General features: G+C 41.1%; 1 protein-coding gene across 2 annotated transcripts in view; it reads left to right on the forward strand.

The window, feature by feature from the left end:
• The first annotated feature begins 3,633 nt into the window (after window positions 1-3,633).
• The window catches only part of sema3bl (sema domain, immunoglobulin domain (Ig), short basic domain, secreted, (semaphorin) 3bl), a 107,874-nt gene continuing 98,061 nt past the window's right edge, over window positions 3,634-13,446 (forward strand). For both annotated transcript variants that reach the window (XM_074681210.1, XM_074681209.1), the window contains exon 1: window positions 3,634-3,979. In XM_074681210.1, coding sequence (XP_074537311.1) covers window positions 3,874-3,979 — 106 coding nt within the window. In that variant the 5' untranslated portion in view covers window positions 3,634-3,873. The remainder of the gene's footprint in view (window positions 3,980-13,446) is intronic.

The following is a 13,446-nucleotide window of genomic DNA, read 5'->3' on the forward strand; positions in this document are numbered from 1 at the left end:
ATAATTTGTTTTTAGTGTTGTAAATTTTCATTAGTTATGTAACTTGGACAGGATAGACATCCAAGACACAAAACATCATTATTCTCCAAAACCTGAAAAAAGAATTCTGCGACTTCAAAAAGAACAACTTGTTCTTCTCAAGCTTGAAAACCTGAGGTCTTACATAATGTCCCCCTCATTTCAGTTGTTGACGCACATGTGAAAGGAATAAAATGAGATTTGTTCACACGTACATGCCTTTATTTGAAAGTTTCTGGATGGTACTTTTCACGCGATTGCTGCTAAATGCACATGTATGGTTTATGAACAAGCTGCTGTCGTGACGCTTCAGAGTATTAACCCGTTTAAACATTGGTTCGTGGAAAATATTGGTTAATTTCTAAATAAAGCCAGCAAGAGTCATGCTAATCAAACAAACAACCTACCTGGAGTAAAACATCACAATTAATGACCTTATTAAGCAACAGGTGACAACTTGAAGAGGTATAAAAAGGTCATTTCAGAAGTCTCTCACAAGTAATGATTGGAAGTGGTTCACAGCTCTAAGAGAGTCTGCGTGAGCAAATCATTCCAAAGTTTGAGAGAAATGAGTTTGATTTACAGTGATAAGATCATGAGGAATCTCTGATACAACTGGCAAGATAAAACAACCCGAGGGCTCAAAATAAAGACCTTAAACCTTTGTCTGTGACCACAGTCTGCTTCCAAAATCAGGTTAAAGCTCTTCCACACAAAGAAATAATTTATCAATATGATCCAGAACAGACGCAGACATGGGATGCATTATTAAATGATGAACAATATTTGAAGGAAAATATGCCAACAGCATGTCACGCCATTCTGCGTGTGTTCAACTGCACGGCTGTGTAGTAGAAAGTCCTGGGCCCATATTCACAGGACCAACAGTCTTAACATACTGTGATGGAAAGACCCATGTGTCCATAGTGTTAGTGGATGTACGACTGCAAATAGTCGGCCTGTTAACTATACCATGAAAGGGTGGCGAGTGCAGAACATCAAGGGGAACCTCTTGGAAAACCCCCTATCCAACAAATTCATATTGGGCATGCCTACTACGTATCAACAGCAATACACCTGGAGAGTGGTAACGGTGTGACTGACAGAAGATCAAAAATCAACATTTTTCCAGCCGAAGAATTGAAAATTTTATTAGAAGAGTATAGAATGAAGAAACAGCCGTTTAACAGCTAGTCAGTTAGATAACAAACAAAGAGAAAAAGAAGGTTTGGATAAAGATCTTGAACGGAGTAAATGCATTTGGTGTTTCGAAGCGCACAGTAGAAAACCTCAAAAGTAAAATAATACGAAAGCTGCTTTGAGGAACAAGCTCCGCAGCAATGCCCCTGTTACTTGATAAATAACTTCACAAACAGTTTTTTGGTGAACTTCAACATTTCACCACAAAGTTCTTAGAAGGACCCAGCTGCATAAAAACAAAGAGCAAAGGAAACTTGAAAACTGATGGCGGCTTACTGGTTTGAGATTTCAGGTGCCTCTCTTATGTCATCTGTTCACTGAAAAATGTTGTGTCTCCTGAATCTAGGTTTTTCTTATCTCCCCATTGACATACTTTTCCAATGGACTAATTTCGATCCCTATATCCGCAGTCTTCCAGTATTTCATCTTAAGCAGTAAGGCATGACGTCCACCATCCAGCCAAACAGGTGCGGTAACGCTGCCGTTAGCGCCTGTAAAGGTGGGGTCTACCACCATTAGAATTTGATACTCTGTTGGGTAGGGATGGGTACCAAATTAGGTACATTTATAGGTACCGACCAAATTCTGTCAAAAGTGCCAGGTACTGATTCACCTAAAATCAAAAGGTACCATGTTTAGGTACCTAAATGCCTTGTGACTGTGAGGGACTAAAAGAGGAGACAATTTTCCATGCTGGACATGAACACAGCATTGCAAGGTTATATATTGAAAACCAAATATGTTACATTGGAAATATATATATATATATATATATATATATATATATATATATATATATATATATATATATATATATATATATATATGTATATTATAAATAAACAAATTGATATTTTTTACCATATAAACACAAAAAAGTACCAAAAATTGGTACCGTTGAGTACCGGTACCTGTTGCCGGGTACCGGGCATCGGTACCATATCATTTCAAACTGAAAGGTACCCATCCCTACTGTTGGGGTGTTAACCTGGCTCATGCATACCACTAATAGATTTTCTTTTTCCTCACCATTTGTACAAATAGTGCGTTTTCATTGCTAATGGCTGGACCTGCATACGGGCTCTGGTGCTTAACTGGTCTGCAGTTTTAATTGTTTCCCTTTAAAAACTCTCAGTGTGCTGATGATGAAATGAAAATGCAAAAGGGAGACCCCAAACTGTTGAGTAGATAAAACAATTTCAGTTTTAGATTTCCAGAAACTGGTCTCCTTGTCCCCCTAACATTTACAGTGTTTATAATAAAAGCTTCAAACGAACGAACGAACGAAGTTTATTCACAATCTACTGGCCTTGAGAAACCAAATCTGTCCAAGCACATGTTAGAGTCTGTGTCGCTCTGTGGGTCTGTCAGGACACGACAAGCTCATCCATGAAACCTAAACTTGAAGCCCATCAATGGCACAAACAAGCCCCCCAGTCACCAGAAGCACCCAGCATTCCTGCGAACACTTCAAGCACTCTTCCTCCTCCCTGTGAGCTTTCTGCTTTTCAGTCCATGAAACATGTATGACACTCTCTTTCTGGGTACAAACAAGTGCTCCCAAAAGACTCTGGGTTGCAGCAACACTACCACACTGAATGGCTCCTCTTCACCCTGCAGTGACCCCTGTGTTCACATGAGGGCTGGTCTGTGAATAGATGCACACAGGAGGGGGTTATGAGAAGGCAACCCACGACTTAATTAAACTACAGAACACGTCTCATCAGCACTGAAAGGGTTAAGGAAGGCCAAGTATGCACAGGGCAGAGGGCTAGGAGAAATGTGGAGATGGAGACCATGTTGATTCCTTATTATGGCCGTGCTGTTTGAGTCATCTGCTGAGCATGAATCAGAGCCTGGATACGTTCCTTATCTTAAAAAAGCCAGCTGGTGTAAACTCAAGAGAAACCTTCTCAGATTTTTTTTTTTTTTTTTTTAAATCAATTTCCCTACAACACTGCCATAACCATTTCAGTATAAAAAAAACAGTGTTCTGAAGCTGAATCTTGTAAATTTTTTTATCATTTCTAAGTGATTATCTTTTGGGGGGCTTTAAACATTTTTTTAACATTGCAAAAAAACAACAACTTTTAAATGGTCACAGAAAATAAAATATCAGTAAATTTATGTAAGGAATGCTACAAACCTTAAAAAAAAAAAAAAAAAAAAACTGGATAAGGCAGCAGGAATGGGTGAAGCTCCGCAGATTATCTTACAAAAACACTTTTTGTAGCCTCAGTAAATTTTCGTAAAAGCCTCATTTGATGTCGAAACTGCGCTATGAATCATCCAAAGGAGCGTGCCTGTAAGTGCGCCTGGTTTGGAGCGAGTCTGCTGAGAGTAAAGGAGGGGCCGTTCCCTTCGAGCGCTACTGCGACGCCCCCCTCCCTCTCAGGAACAGACTTCTGTTGGGCAGCAGTTGGAGGAGCGTCAGCCTCAAGAGCGGAGCCTGTGAATCAGCTCATCATTCCGGGCAGAGCGACAGTCGCTCCGCACAGCTGCTCGGCCAGAAACTGAGGGAGTTACCTCAAAACTTCAATGCTGTCGTGAGATCTTTTCACCTCCTCTTAATCTTCCTCTGGAATATATTTAGTGAGATTATTGGCGAACACCTTGACTTCATCTGTGAAACGCTAGAGGACATCTCCAGGCAGAATGAAGGGATTAACACCTTTCTTCAACATGATGCTGGCTGCGCTACTTGTCGCCGCTGCCTCAGCGACCAAGTTGAACGTACCTCGGCTGAGACTGTCGTACAAAGGTAAATCAATAATCAATAACCCTCTCTTTTTGCCTCCGTGCGCGCGCACAGGTGGCATTCATTGGTGATCTCTGGAGTCCTCTCTCCTTCACTCCCAACCTTTATTTCCTGTGAACATATTAACTTAACGCCCTCCTGCAAACGAAGCTTGTGGGCTTATTTTCTTTTAATTGCGCATTAATTTCACACCACGGACTGTCTTCACGGTGGTCTGAGCTAGGAGCGTGAAATGCAAGTCCATGTTTTGGCTACTGTTCTGGAGGTTTGTGTGTTTAAGAAGTCACACATATGTTAATATGGTAGTTTCCAGGTTGAAACCGCTGCGCAGCGCAGGCAGGGATCCAGCCAGGGGAGATTTTGGCTGAGGTTCACCACGCTGCGGCGGGATACACCGGGGTGTGATCATCTCATTAAAGACGTTTAGTAGGAACGGCAACCGCAACGAAATACCTTGGAAGGTTAATGCAATTACTGATTGGCATGTTTTTCTTAGAAATGGCCTGTGGCATTAAATCCAAGAGGCTTTGTAACAACAGAGTTCATTAAGAAAGTTGCACAAAGGCTTTGCACTGAGTTGACTTATTGTCCTGCAGGGGAAGTGTCCAAACATAGGTTAAGTTTCGCCTAAAAGCTGCCAGAAAGTAGTTTCTCCCTGCTATTCTGTGAAGGGGGATATGATTTTTAAAGATTTTATGAGTTTCAGGCCCGAATGTTTAAATTGTCATAAATCTATTGCAACCTTTCTAAAGCCTTTTTGTTTCATAAAGTCTCCTTCTCACCTCTCTGATCCAAATCCTGTTTTTGGCCGTGACTCACTCACTTTTAATGCTAACAAGGCAGAAAACAACCCAGTAGGTGTGTGTATCTGTGTGTATGTGTGTGTGTGTTTGAGTGTTTAATTGCTTCTGACTGTGCCGTTGCTTGGCTGTTCTCATTGTTTCGTTTCACTCAGGCCAGAGAAGGTCCGCAGTCATCATCATCAGCGATATATATCATACAGGATTTCCTCCAGTTCAACCCAGTGTTTTCAGGAGAAAAAAGCCCCTCTGGTCTGAGTGTACTGGTCTTCCTGTTGGCTGGACTGGGAATAAAGAAAGAAAGATGGAGAGATTAAGATAAAGAGAAAAGAGTGTACAGAGGGCCCGTCTGCTTGAACAAACAGCAGTGTAGGAGCGTTAAAATGAAGTAGGTGTGATGAAATACCAAAATCCTGAACTTTTGAGACCCTGTCATGTTTGTGGTCTACAGATGATAACCCCTTATACTCGAGGTGATCTCTAATCTTTCTTTTGTGCCACCATCAGCCACCAACTTCAACTTTTGCACAATAATTTGCATGATACATAGACCCAACACAAGAAGTAGCACTTGTATATCGTCCCTTTCAGTGTCTTCGCACTTCTGCTGTGATACATGTTACTTTGAGTTTGACCTATCACCAATGAACGAAGCAAACAGGTTCAGGTGATCAAACTTATGTCAGCAGACAAAGGCATCACAAAATCTGGCGCAAAAAGCATCATTTTGGAGTGTCTTCACAGACTCCTGGCTGAAATGAAGCCTATTTAAAATGTTTCCTGCATTTCCCCTGGAATTAACCATTTAAAGCTCTCTCTTACCTCCACAACAAATCTGAAAGTCAAGATCAAGAAGAAAGTCAAGAAGAAAGTTCAGAAAGTTCATTTCATTCCATATGTTTGATTTCCAAATCAAATCAGTGATAAAAATGTTGCTAACGTGGGCTTAGAGCCTGTTTTGTACAAATGTGATTGCAGTTTATTGTTCAACAGTCCAGGTATTAAACTATTAGACACATCACTGCTCCAGTTTAACCAAGAAGAAGATTTGTTGCGGAACAAAAAGACTTTATGATGTGTTCAGACATTGGAAGTGTAAAAAGCACAGCCCAATTTTTTCAGTTGAGTCTATGTAGAGTCTCTCGTCTAAAGTACAACAAAGGTCCAATTTAACTTACGCCTTAAAATAAAAAGCATAAAATTGAACCAGTTTTCCTTCTTTACTTGCCACAGAAAAGCACAGCTCTCACTTTGCAGGTACTAAAAACAGTGTGGGAAGAAATTTTCTCTGTATTTTCATTGGTGACCAACTGGTTTCTTGCTTCCTGGTTGTTTGACCTCTATTTTGACCCCATAGTTTGACCTGTTTTAGCAAATATCTCTTTTACTTCTTTTTTACTAGAAAGCATTCACTGCAAAATCACTTCATTTGTCTCCAAATGACTTATCGTGATGTTCGTTTGCCTTTTGTCTCACACCTCTGTCTCACCAAAGGGTCCTTCTTTCTCTGTGGTTTGTTTCTGTTCCCCCCGATCAACCCCTTTTCTCATTACAACCCGGAAAAGCCTGGAGGGTGTTTGTATTCCCAGGAGGACGTGACGGTAATTTGGCGACAGGAAAAGCCGTCATTATCTCATTTTAATCAATTAGTGGGCAGAAGTTCGAGCAGGAAGGGAAGGGGGTGGTGGTGTTTTTACCTCTGGATTAAAAACTCCCTCCTCTCCTTGGATTTGTTTTGTGTAGCTCAGTAAATGTCAGGGTTGTTCAGACCTGGTATTAACACACATCCTGGGTGATCCAATTTCAAGTGGGCTGCTTTTAGTTTGGGCGCTCTTACTCTCCTTGAGGAGGGAAAAAGCTGCACACACATCAGGAGTGACACAGAGGAGAAATATTAAATCAGTCACATATGACACTGAGGAGGTCCGTTACTTCACATGATCATGGCCTTGGACACCCAGAGAGTGGGCGGTCCTTACCATAGCTGAGGACCCATGGTGTGAATTACACTTAAAGAGTAGCTTAAAGAGGGGTATCATTTTTTTTTATTTTTTTTTTAATCTAAGCTTTTTACTGTCCTGGTACCCCTTGTAGTAGGATTTACAGCTAAAAAAAACCATTTGTGTATTAGAAAACTCTTATTTGGGCCTCTGTTTGGATCATTTTATCATTGCTGCTGTCTCTTTAAGGCCTCTTGCTTCAAAAACCCCCTGCCCTCTAATTGGCCAGCCCTCTGGAAGTCTGTTGGAGGCAGACCCTGGTGATTGAGGCCCACCTCTTCAACATATTATGAACTACTTAAGAGATCTTTTTGTGATGACCTCGTCTTTTTTTTTTTTTTAGCAAGTCTCATGAAAAAGCAGACCATTCTGAGCAGTTTACTGAGAGATTCAGGAATTTCTACATGTGAATTTGTAGCTGTTTAAAAATGTGCACATATTACACATGGGCATTTAGTAATGTTATTTATACAATGAATTACACTTAAAGAGCAGCTTAAAGAGGGGTATCTTTTTTAAAAATCTAAGCTTTATAGTGTCATTCAGGTGCCCTTGTAGTAGGATTTACAGCTGAAAAAAAATATTTGTGTTTTAGAAAACCCTTATTTGGGCCTCTGTTTGGATCATTTTATCATCGCTGCTGTCTCTTTAAGGCCTCTTGCTTTACAAACCCCCTTCCCTCTCATTGGCCAGCCCTCTGGAAGTCTGTTGGAGGCAGACCTTGGTGATTGAGGCCCACCTCTTCAACCTATCATGAACTATTTAAGAGATCTTGTTGTGATGACCTCTTTATTTTTTAGCAGTTTGCAGACAGGTTCAGGAATTTCTACATGTGAATTTGTAGCTGTTTAAAATATTTGCACACATTACACATGGGCATTTAGTATTGTTATTTATATCCATCTTTAAAATGCTGGAAAGCAGAACACCCCCTCTTTAAACTCAACTTAAAGTAGGCCCTAAATTCAGGTTTGATTTCACTCTATGTTGATAGGAGAAGTGTAAGGTGCAGCTGTTGCTATCAGAGACTATTTTGTCCAAGGGATAAAGAAAGTTGTCATTACATAAGAGGTAGTCTATTTCCACCCAACTTACACTTTTTACATCAAAGGACTCAGCATTTCTAAAGATTTGTTGAGTTTTTCCTCACAGGAGTTTTCTCAAGGGGCCCAGGTACTCCTAATGTTCCACTACAAAGATCAAGACAAACAAGGGTTGAGATTCCCAAAGGGACAGGGACTTTGAGGGCAAGTCTTGATGAGGGCAAGTGATAATTAATTCTGATTGGTTGATTCAAACTAAGCAGTTATCTGATTATCTTGATGAGCTGTAATATCACACCCTAACGTTTCTAAAAAAGGAAAGAACTAATAGCATAATAGAGTTATTTTAACAAAGTAACTTTAGTAAAGGTTTAGGTTTTGAAATGTCAGTGCAGTAATTTTTTTTATATCTCCATGAGTTTTCAAGCTCTGCTGGCTGTTCAAAACCTTTAAGCACTTCAAAAAGAAGCTCTTTGGACTTTAAGTTCTGGATACTTTTTTGTAAAGATTAAGCTATTAGTGTGTCTGTTGAACATCCCAGTTGATGATTTTAAACAGCTTAATTTGCAATTCCAGCTCTCAACAACAAATAAGAGATTATGTGTGTCTCTGGAGGTGACATTGACGCGCTGGGATGTGATGTGATGTACGTTTGGCTGAACTTCCAGTCTCTACCCGCCTCTCGTCATGCATCTCTTCTTTCCTGTGTTTTTCAGCGCTGCGTGTCTTTCATTTGTCTTCCTCAGCCTTCAATCTGCCGCTTTCACTTATTCATCTGAATTCCCTGTGTGTATATTTGTGTGCAAGACACTCTGACTTTACACTCTCAGTCTAAGACAATATTCACTTTGTCTGGCTGCAGGCAGGGGGGCTCTTGAAAATGCCAACGCACACATCAGCGTCCTTTTTCGATCAGATTGCATTAAGGCTTCTGTTTGTTTTCACGTACAGCCTGTGAATTAATGAGTTTGTTTTCTCTGTTGGCGTTGCTCTCACACACAAAAAAGACGGGTGTTGCTCACTCTGAGGCAGACGGGGTAATCTTTAAGAGTCTGTCGGAGGCTCTGGGGCTGCTGGAATGTAGGGCGTCTCTCACCCTTTCATCTTTCAGCTCTCTTCCTTTCTTTCTCCATTCTGTTTCATCTATCTTTCCATTCTGGATCCATCAGTCCATCACTTCCCCATGCTCCATGTGTTAGCTTGTTCATTCCAATTTTCCTCTCTGCTGCTTTTCCTGAGTTTGGTTTAAGTGCTCCCAGGCTTTGGACTGATCTGCTAAACACAGCAAAAGAGTAAAGGAGGAAACAAAAGAGAGCAAGTTGAAGGTTCAGTAACCTCGCCAGCTGGCTTGTCAGACGTGTTGTTTCACTGGGTTGTAAATAAACTCCAGCTCAGAGAAATATTGTAAAGAACAGAGAGCTTCAGAGGTTTTAATGATTTAATAATGGCTGACATGTTCAAATTTATCAAGGCTGCAAATTCGTATCATATAGTCAAGGGAGCTCCGATCCTGCAGGCCAAATAGCTGATACTTAAAGTTTACGGTGCTGGAAAAACAGTCCAAATAGTTTGTAAAAAAAAAAAAAAAAAAAAAAGTAGAGAGGGAAGCTGCAGTGTAAAATAAAATGAGGTTGAAATAGAGAGCTTGGACTTATAAAACTCACTATATCTCCATGAAGTTAGTCCATGTGATACAGAAGTAATTGTTTGTATACACTGGAACGTGACTGACATATAGCTAAGCAGGAGGAGGTTTCACAAAACTGAACGTCAAGCTCTGTAGCACTTATAACATGTTTGAGTAATCCCAAAGTGAAACTGGAAAAAGCCACATGAGACGTCCCTAAATTGTGGCATCTCCACTTGGTTAATCTCCTTATAAGGGCAAATTTGCCATTTTGAACTGAAAACTACAACTCTATTGTATGGCAACAGTGAAGGAAGCTTCTAGAGTGCTTGGGGAGGTTCTAAAGAGACAGAAACTGAATTGGAGCTTTCAAAACAGAGGCGGAAATGAAGGGTCCCAAAAGCACCATATATTTTTGTTTAGGCATTAGCCTTGCAAAGCTACTACAAAACTTTCACATGAACAATATAGAGACTAAATAAATGAGCATTATACCCCACCTTTAATTAAGAGAAACACATGACTGTTCCAAAAAGGGCTTTGCCAGGTAAAAATAACAACATGAAGTGAACTCTTCACTAGGGGTGTGCCATATCATACTGTCTACAATAATACAGGTATGAATTTTTTGGATGATATAAATTTGTCATTTCATGATTTATACAGTGCAGGGACGCAATGACGTATGAAGCTCCCTGCTGTGTATAAAACAGCAATGGCCGAGAGTGAAAGTAGCACAACAGCATCAACTTCATCCTCACATGAGGATTTAGAGCCTAAAAGAGGAGCTACCTCTGTGATGTGGAGGTGGTTTGGCTGACCAAAGATCAGACACGCAGCAAAACACATTAAATGCAAAATGTGCATGAGAACTATTACCCCGAAGGGTGGCAACACCACAAACATGTTCCACCACCTAAAGCTGAAACACACGGCCGAATACAACCAGACTGTGAAGACACGTGAGGAGGACGTGAAAGTCACATTATTATTGGTGATATTTTTTGCCTCTTCCACGGACATGTGGTCGAGCCGAACGACCAAACCTGACATCAGCACTACCCCTAATTCACACATAAAATGTGAGCGCCATGCAGCGCAATTCTGTGGATTTAAGCCGTGTGCCAATCCATACTGGATGCGTCTCTGGAGCGCTGCACCTCACAGCACAGCGCAGGGCAGCGCCCATAGCGGCTGGATACCTGAGATCACAAGATGACAGGAGAGCCACATGTTCCTGCAGGAATCCCACCCATGACAATGTACTTTCATGGTAATCAATTAGTATGTTCAGCTCACCTAGCCTTCCCAAAACTTCAGCTCCTTCAGTCCATGCCTTCTCCTTTCTGTTTTTGTCCTTATAGAAAGAATGTGTTGTATCATATAGAATTATGAAGTTTTTCACCTGCCGGATTAACTTTTCCTCTTCCAAAACGTCAGATTTTCTCTGGATCTGATCTACTTACTATGTTTATATTTCAAACTTGTGTAGTAGTAGTAAATGATTGGAAAAAGTGTCTTCCACACTGTGTGTGCAATAAAACTGCTGTTATTCAGAAGCAGCAACCACTTGCACATAAGTTGTTCATTTTTCCCCTATATCATCATAAATATCGTCATCGCAAATTACCTTAAAATATTATGATATAATTTTGAGGCCATATCGACCACCCCTACTCTTCACTGGTCTTTAAGAAGAAAAGAGTAAAACCAAGCACAGATTTATGTTGATCTAATGTGTGCGACTGATGTCCCTAAATTTGTTAATAAATGGATGATACCTCCAGTTACCAGGGCAAGAACTGAATTATTTCGCACTAATTTATTTTTATTACGTTTAAAATGAAATTCCCAGGCCTTACTAAAAATGAATGTGTCAAAAAAATAAGCTTTTATAACCACATCATACTGACGTTGTCTGTGTCAGTATTTTGGTTTAAATGTGAAATCACAACCTGAGCTATTATTTCTTTTACCCAATATGACATTTTGAAAAGGCTTTTTTTATACATGTATAAAAAAAAATATATCCTACACACTATAATAACCATGGAACAAGAAGTGTCTTTGTCCAGTCCATGAAAAAAAGCCAACCATATTTAGTTTGGAAGCTGCAGAGCCACTATCGAGAGGTTTTCGTTCTGGTATGTGGACCCGCTGACAGAGGGAACACATTACATGTTTCTGACACCGCCTGCATGATGTGAGGGGTGAAGAGTAAGTGTGTGTGAGTGTGTGTGTGTGTGTGTGTGAGGGGCTGGTCAAAAGCACATGTGAGTTTGTTGGATATCGATATCTGGGTGTGCAGAAGCTTTACTGCGCAGGTGTTTGTATTCAGTTAACCATTTGTGTTATTGTGTAAGCTTCACTGTGTAAGTGTGTATGAAGTGCTTCTGAAGTAGACATCTGTGTGTACTCGACTAATCAGAGTGTGTGTGTTTGAAGTTAACTGTGTGAATGTGTGCCTGAGCCAAACAGAGACCGAGGGAGCCGTTGCATCTGATGCAGACATCTGTGTGTCCCAGGGTGTCACTTGTGCGTCGTGTCAACAGCATGTCTCTTGTGACATCCCTCAGATGGCGGCTTGGCCAGATCACAGACGAGATTTGGAGGGCGGGCTCAGAGATAGTGGGAGAGGGAACCAACTGTGTCAACTCTTTCCTGCTCTCTGTCTCCAACACATTGTCTGACAAAGATCAGAGAGGACAGATGGAGAGGAAGCTGCGGTGAGAGGAGAGGAGTCTGGGATGTTTGAGGGGGAAAAAAACGACAGATTGAGTGAAGAATGTGTAAGAATATATGAATTCACTTATCAGAAGAGGCTGAGGGGTTCAAGTTTCGATGATTTGGCTTAATGGGGTTGGGGGAGAAAAGCCATTTCTTCATTTTTCTTCTTCTGGAGGAACAAAGGTCAGATTCAGCCTCATTGTTTTGGAAGAACTATTTCACAACAACTTCAAAAAACTGCTCTTTGGACCTTTAAGGGTTGTTTGTTGAAATCTACAGTGTGGTCAGCCATTTCTACAACTATTTCTTCTTCTTAGATTGATCTAAGTACCATAGACAACCAAGCGAGGACACCAGTGTTGGGCCAAAACCTGTTCGACCAAGGCTGTCATGTGGGGCCCTCCTGGACAACAAACATGGGGCTCAAGCCAGTTTTCTTATTTTTCATGGAGGCCCCACAGGGATTTGATTGGTTGATGAGGGGCCCATACAGGGACCAAAATGTATGAACGTTGCCCACTTGGAACCCATCCAGTTTTCTCTCCAAATGGTATGCCCATCTCTCGCTCATGTACTTTCCTCTGTGATGCTCATGTTGTCCCTGCACCAAGCCACATATCCTCACCCTGAGTTCATGCCCAGTTTAAGCCAAAGTAAGACTCATGTGGGACCAGTCAAACATGCTGAAGTCAGTTAAGTTGGACAGTAGTGAGAGCATGGATGGGTCAAAACATGGGAGTAGTTACAGTGACTTCACCCACTGGTTTCTGAAGGAGAGCTTTTAAGCCCAGTGGTGGTTGACATATTGGAAATGATGACACAACATAACTTTCTGTTGAGTGCTAGCAGAAGCAAAGGAGTGACATTGACGCAGCCTTTGGACTCCTGACCAACAGGGTACAATGTATGACAGTCATGTCAACCACTGCCCTGATTTCATCTTTTCCTGTTAAACTTGTGGCTTGATGTTTTCAAAATGAATGAAATCCATCCATCCAGCCAACTTTCAGTATTTACAAAAAACACTTTACTAACCCTAAACATGTTTCTTTTTGGGGCTGCACAGTGGTGCAATGGTTAGCGCAGCAGCCTCACAGCAAGGAGGTCACTGGTTCAATTCCCAGCTTGGCAGGTGGGCCTTTCTGTGTGGAGTTTGCATGTTCTCCCTGTGCATGTGTGGGTTTCTCTGGGTCCTCTGGCTTTCTCCCACAGTCCAAAAACATGCTCACCAGGTTAATTGGTCACTCTAAATTGTCCATAGGTGTGAGTGTGT

The sequence above is a fragment of the Halichoeres trimaculatus genome, unplaced genomic scaffold (genome assembly GCF_033239565.1).
Source record: "Halichoeres trimaculatus isolate MK-OKI-2021-1 unplaced genomic scaffold, fHalTri1.1 fHalTri1_scaffold_11, whole genome shotgun sequence".
NCBI lineage: Eukaryota > Metazoa > Chordata > Actinopteri > Labriformes > Labridae > Halichoeres > Halichoeres trimaculatus.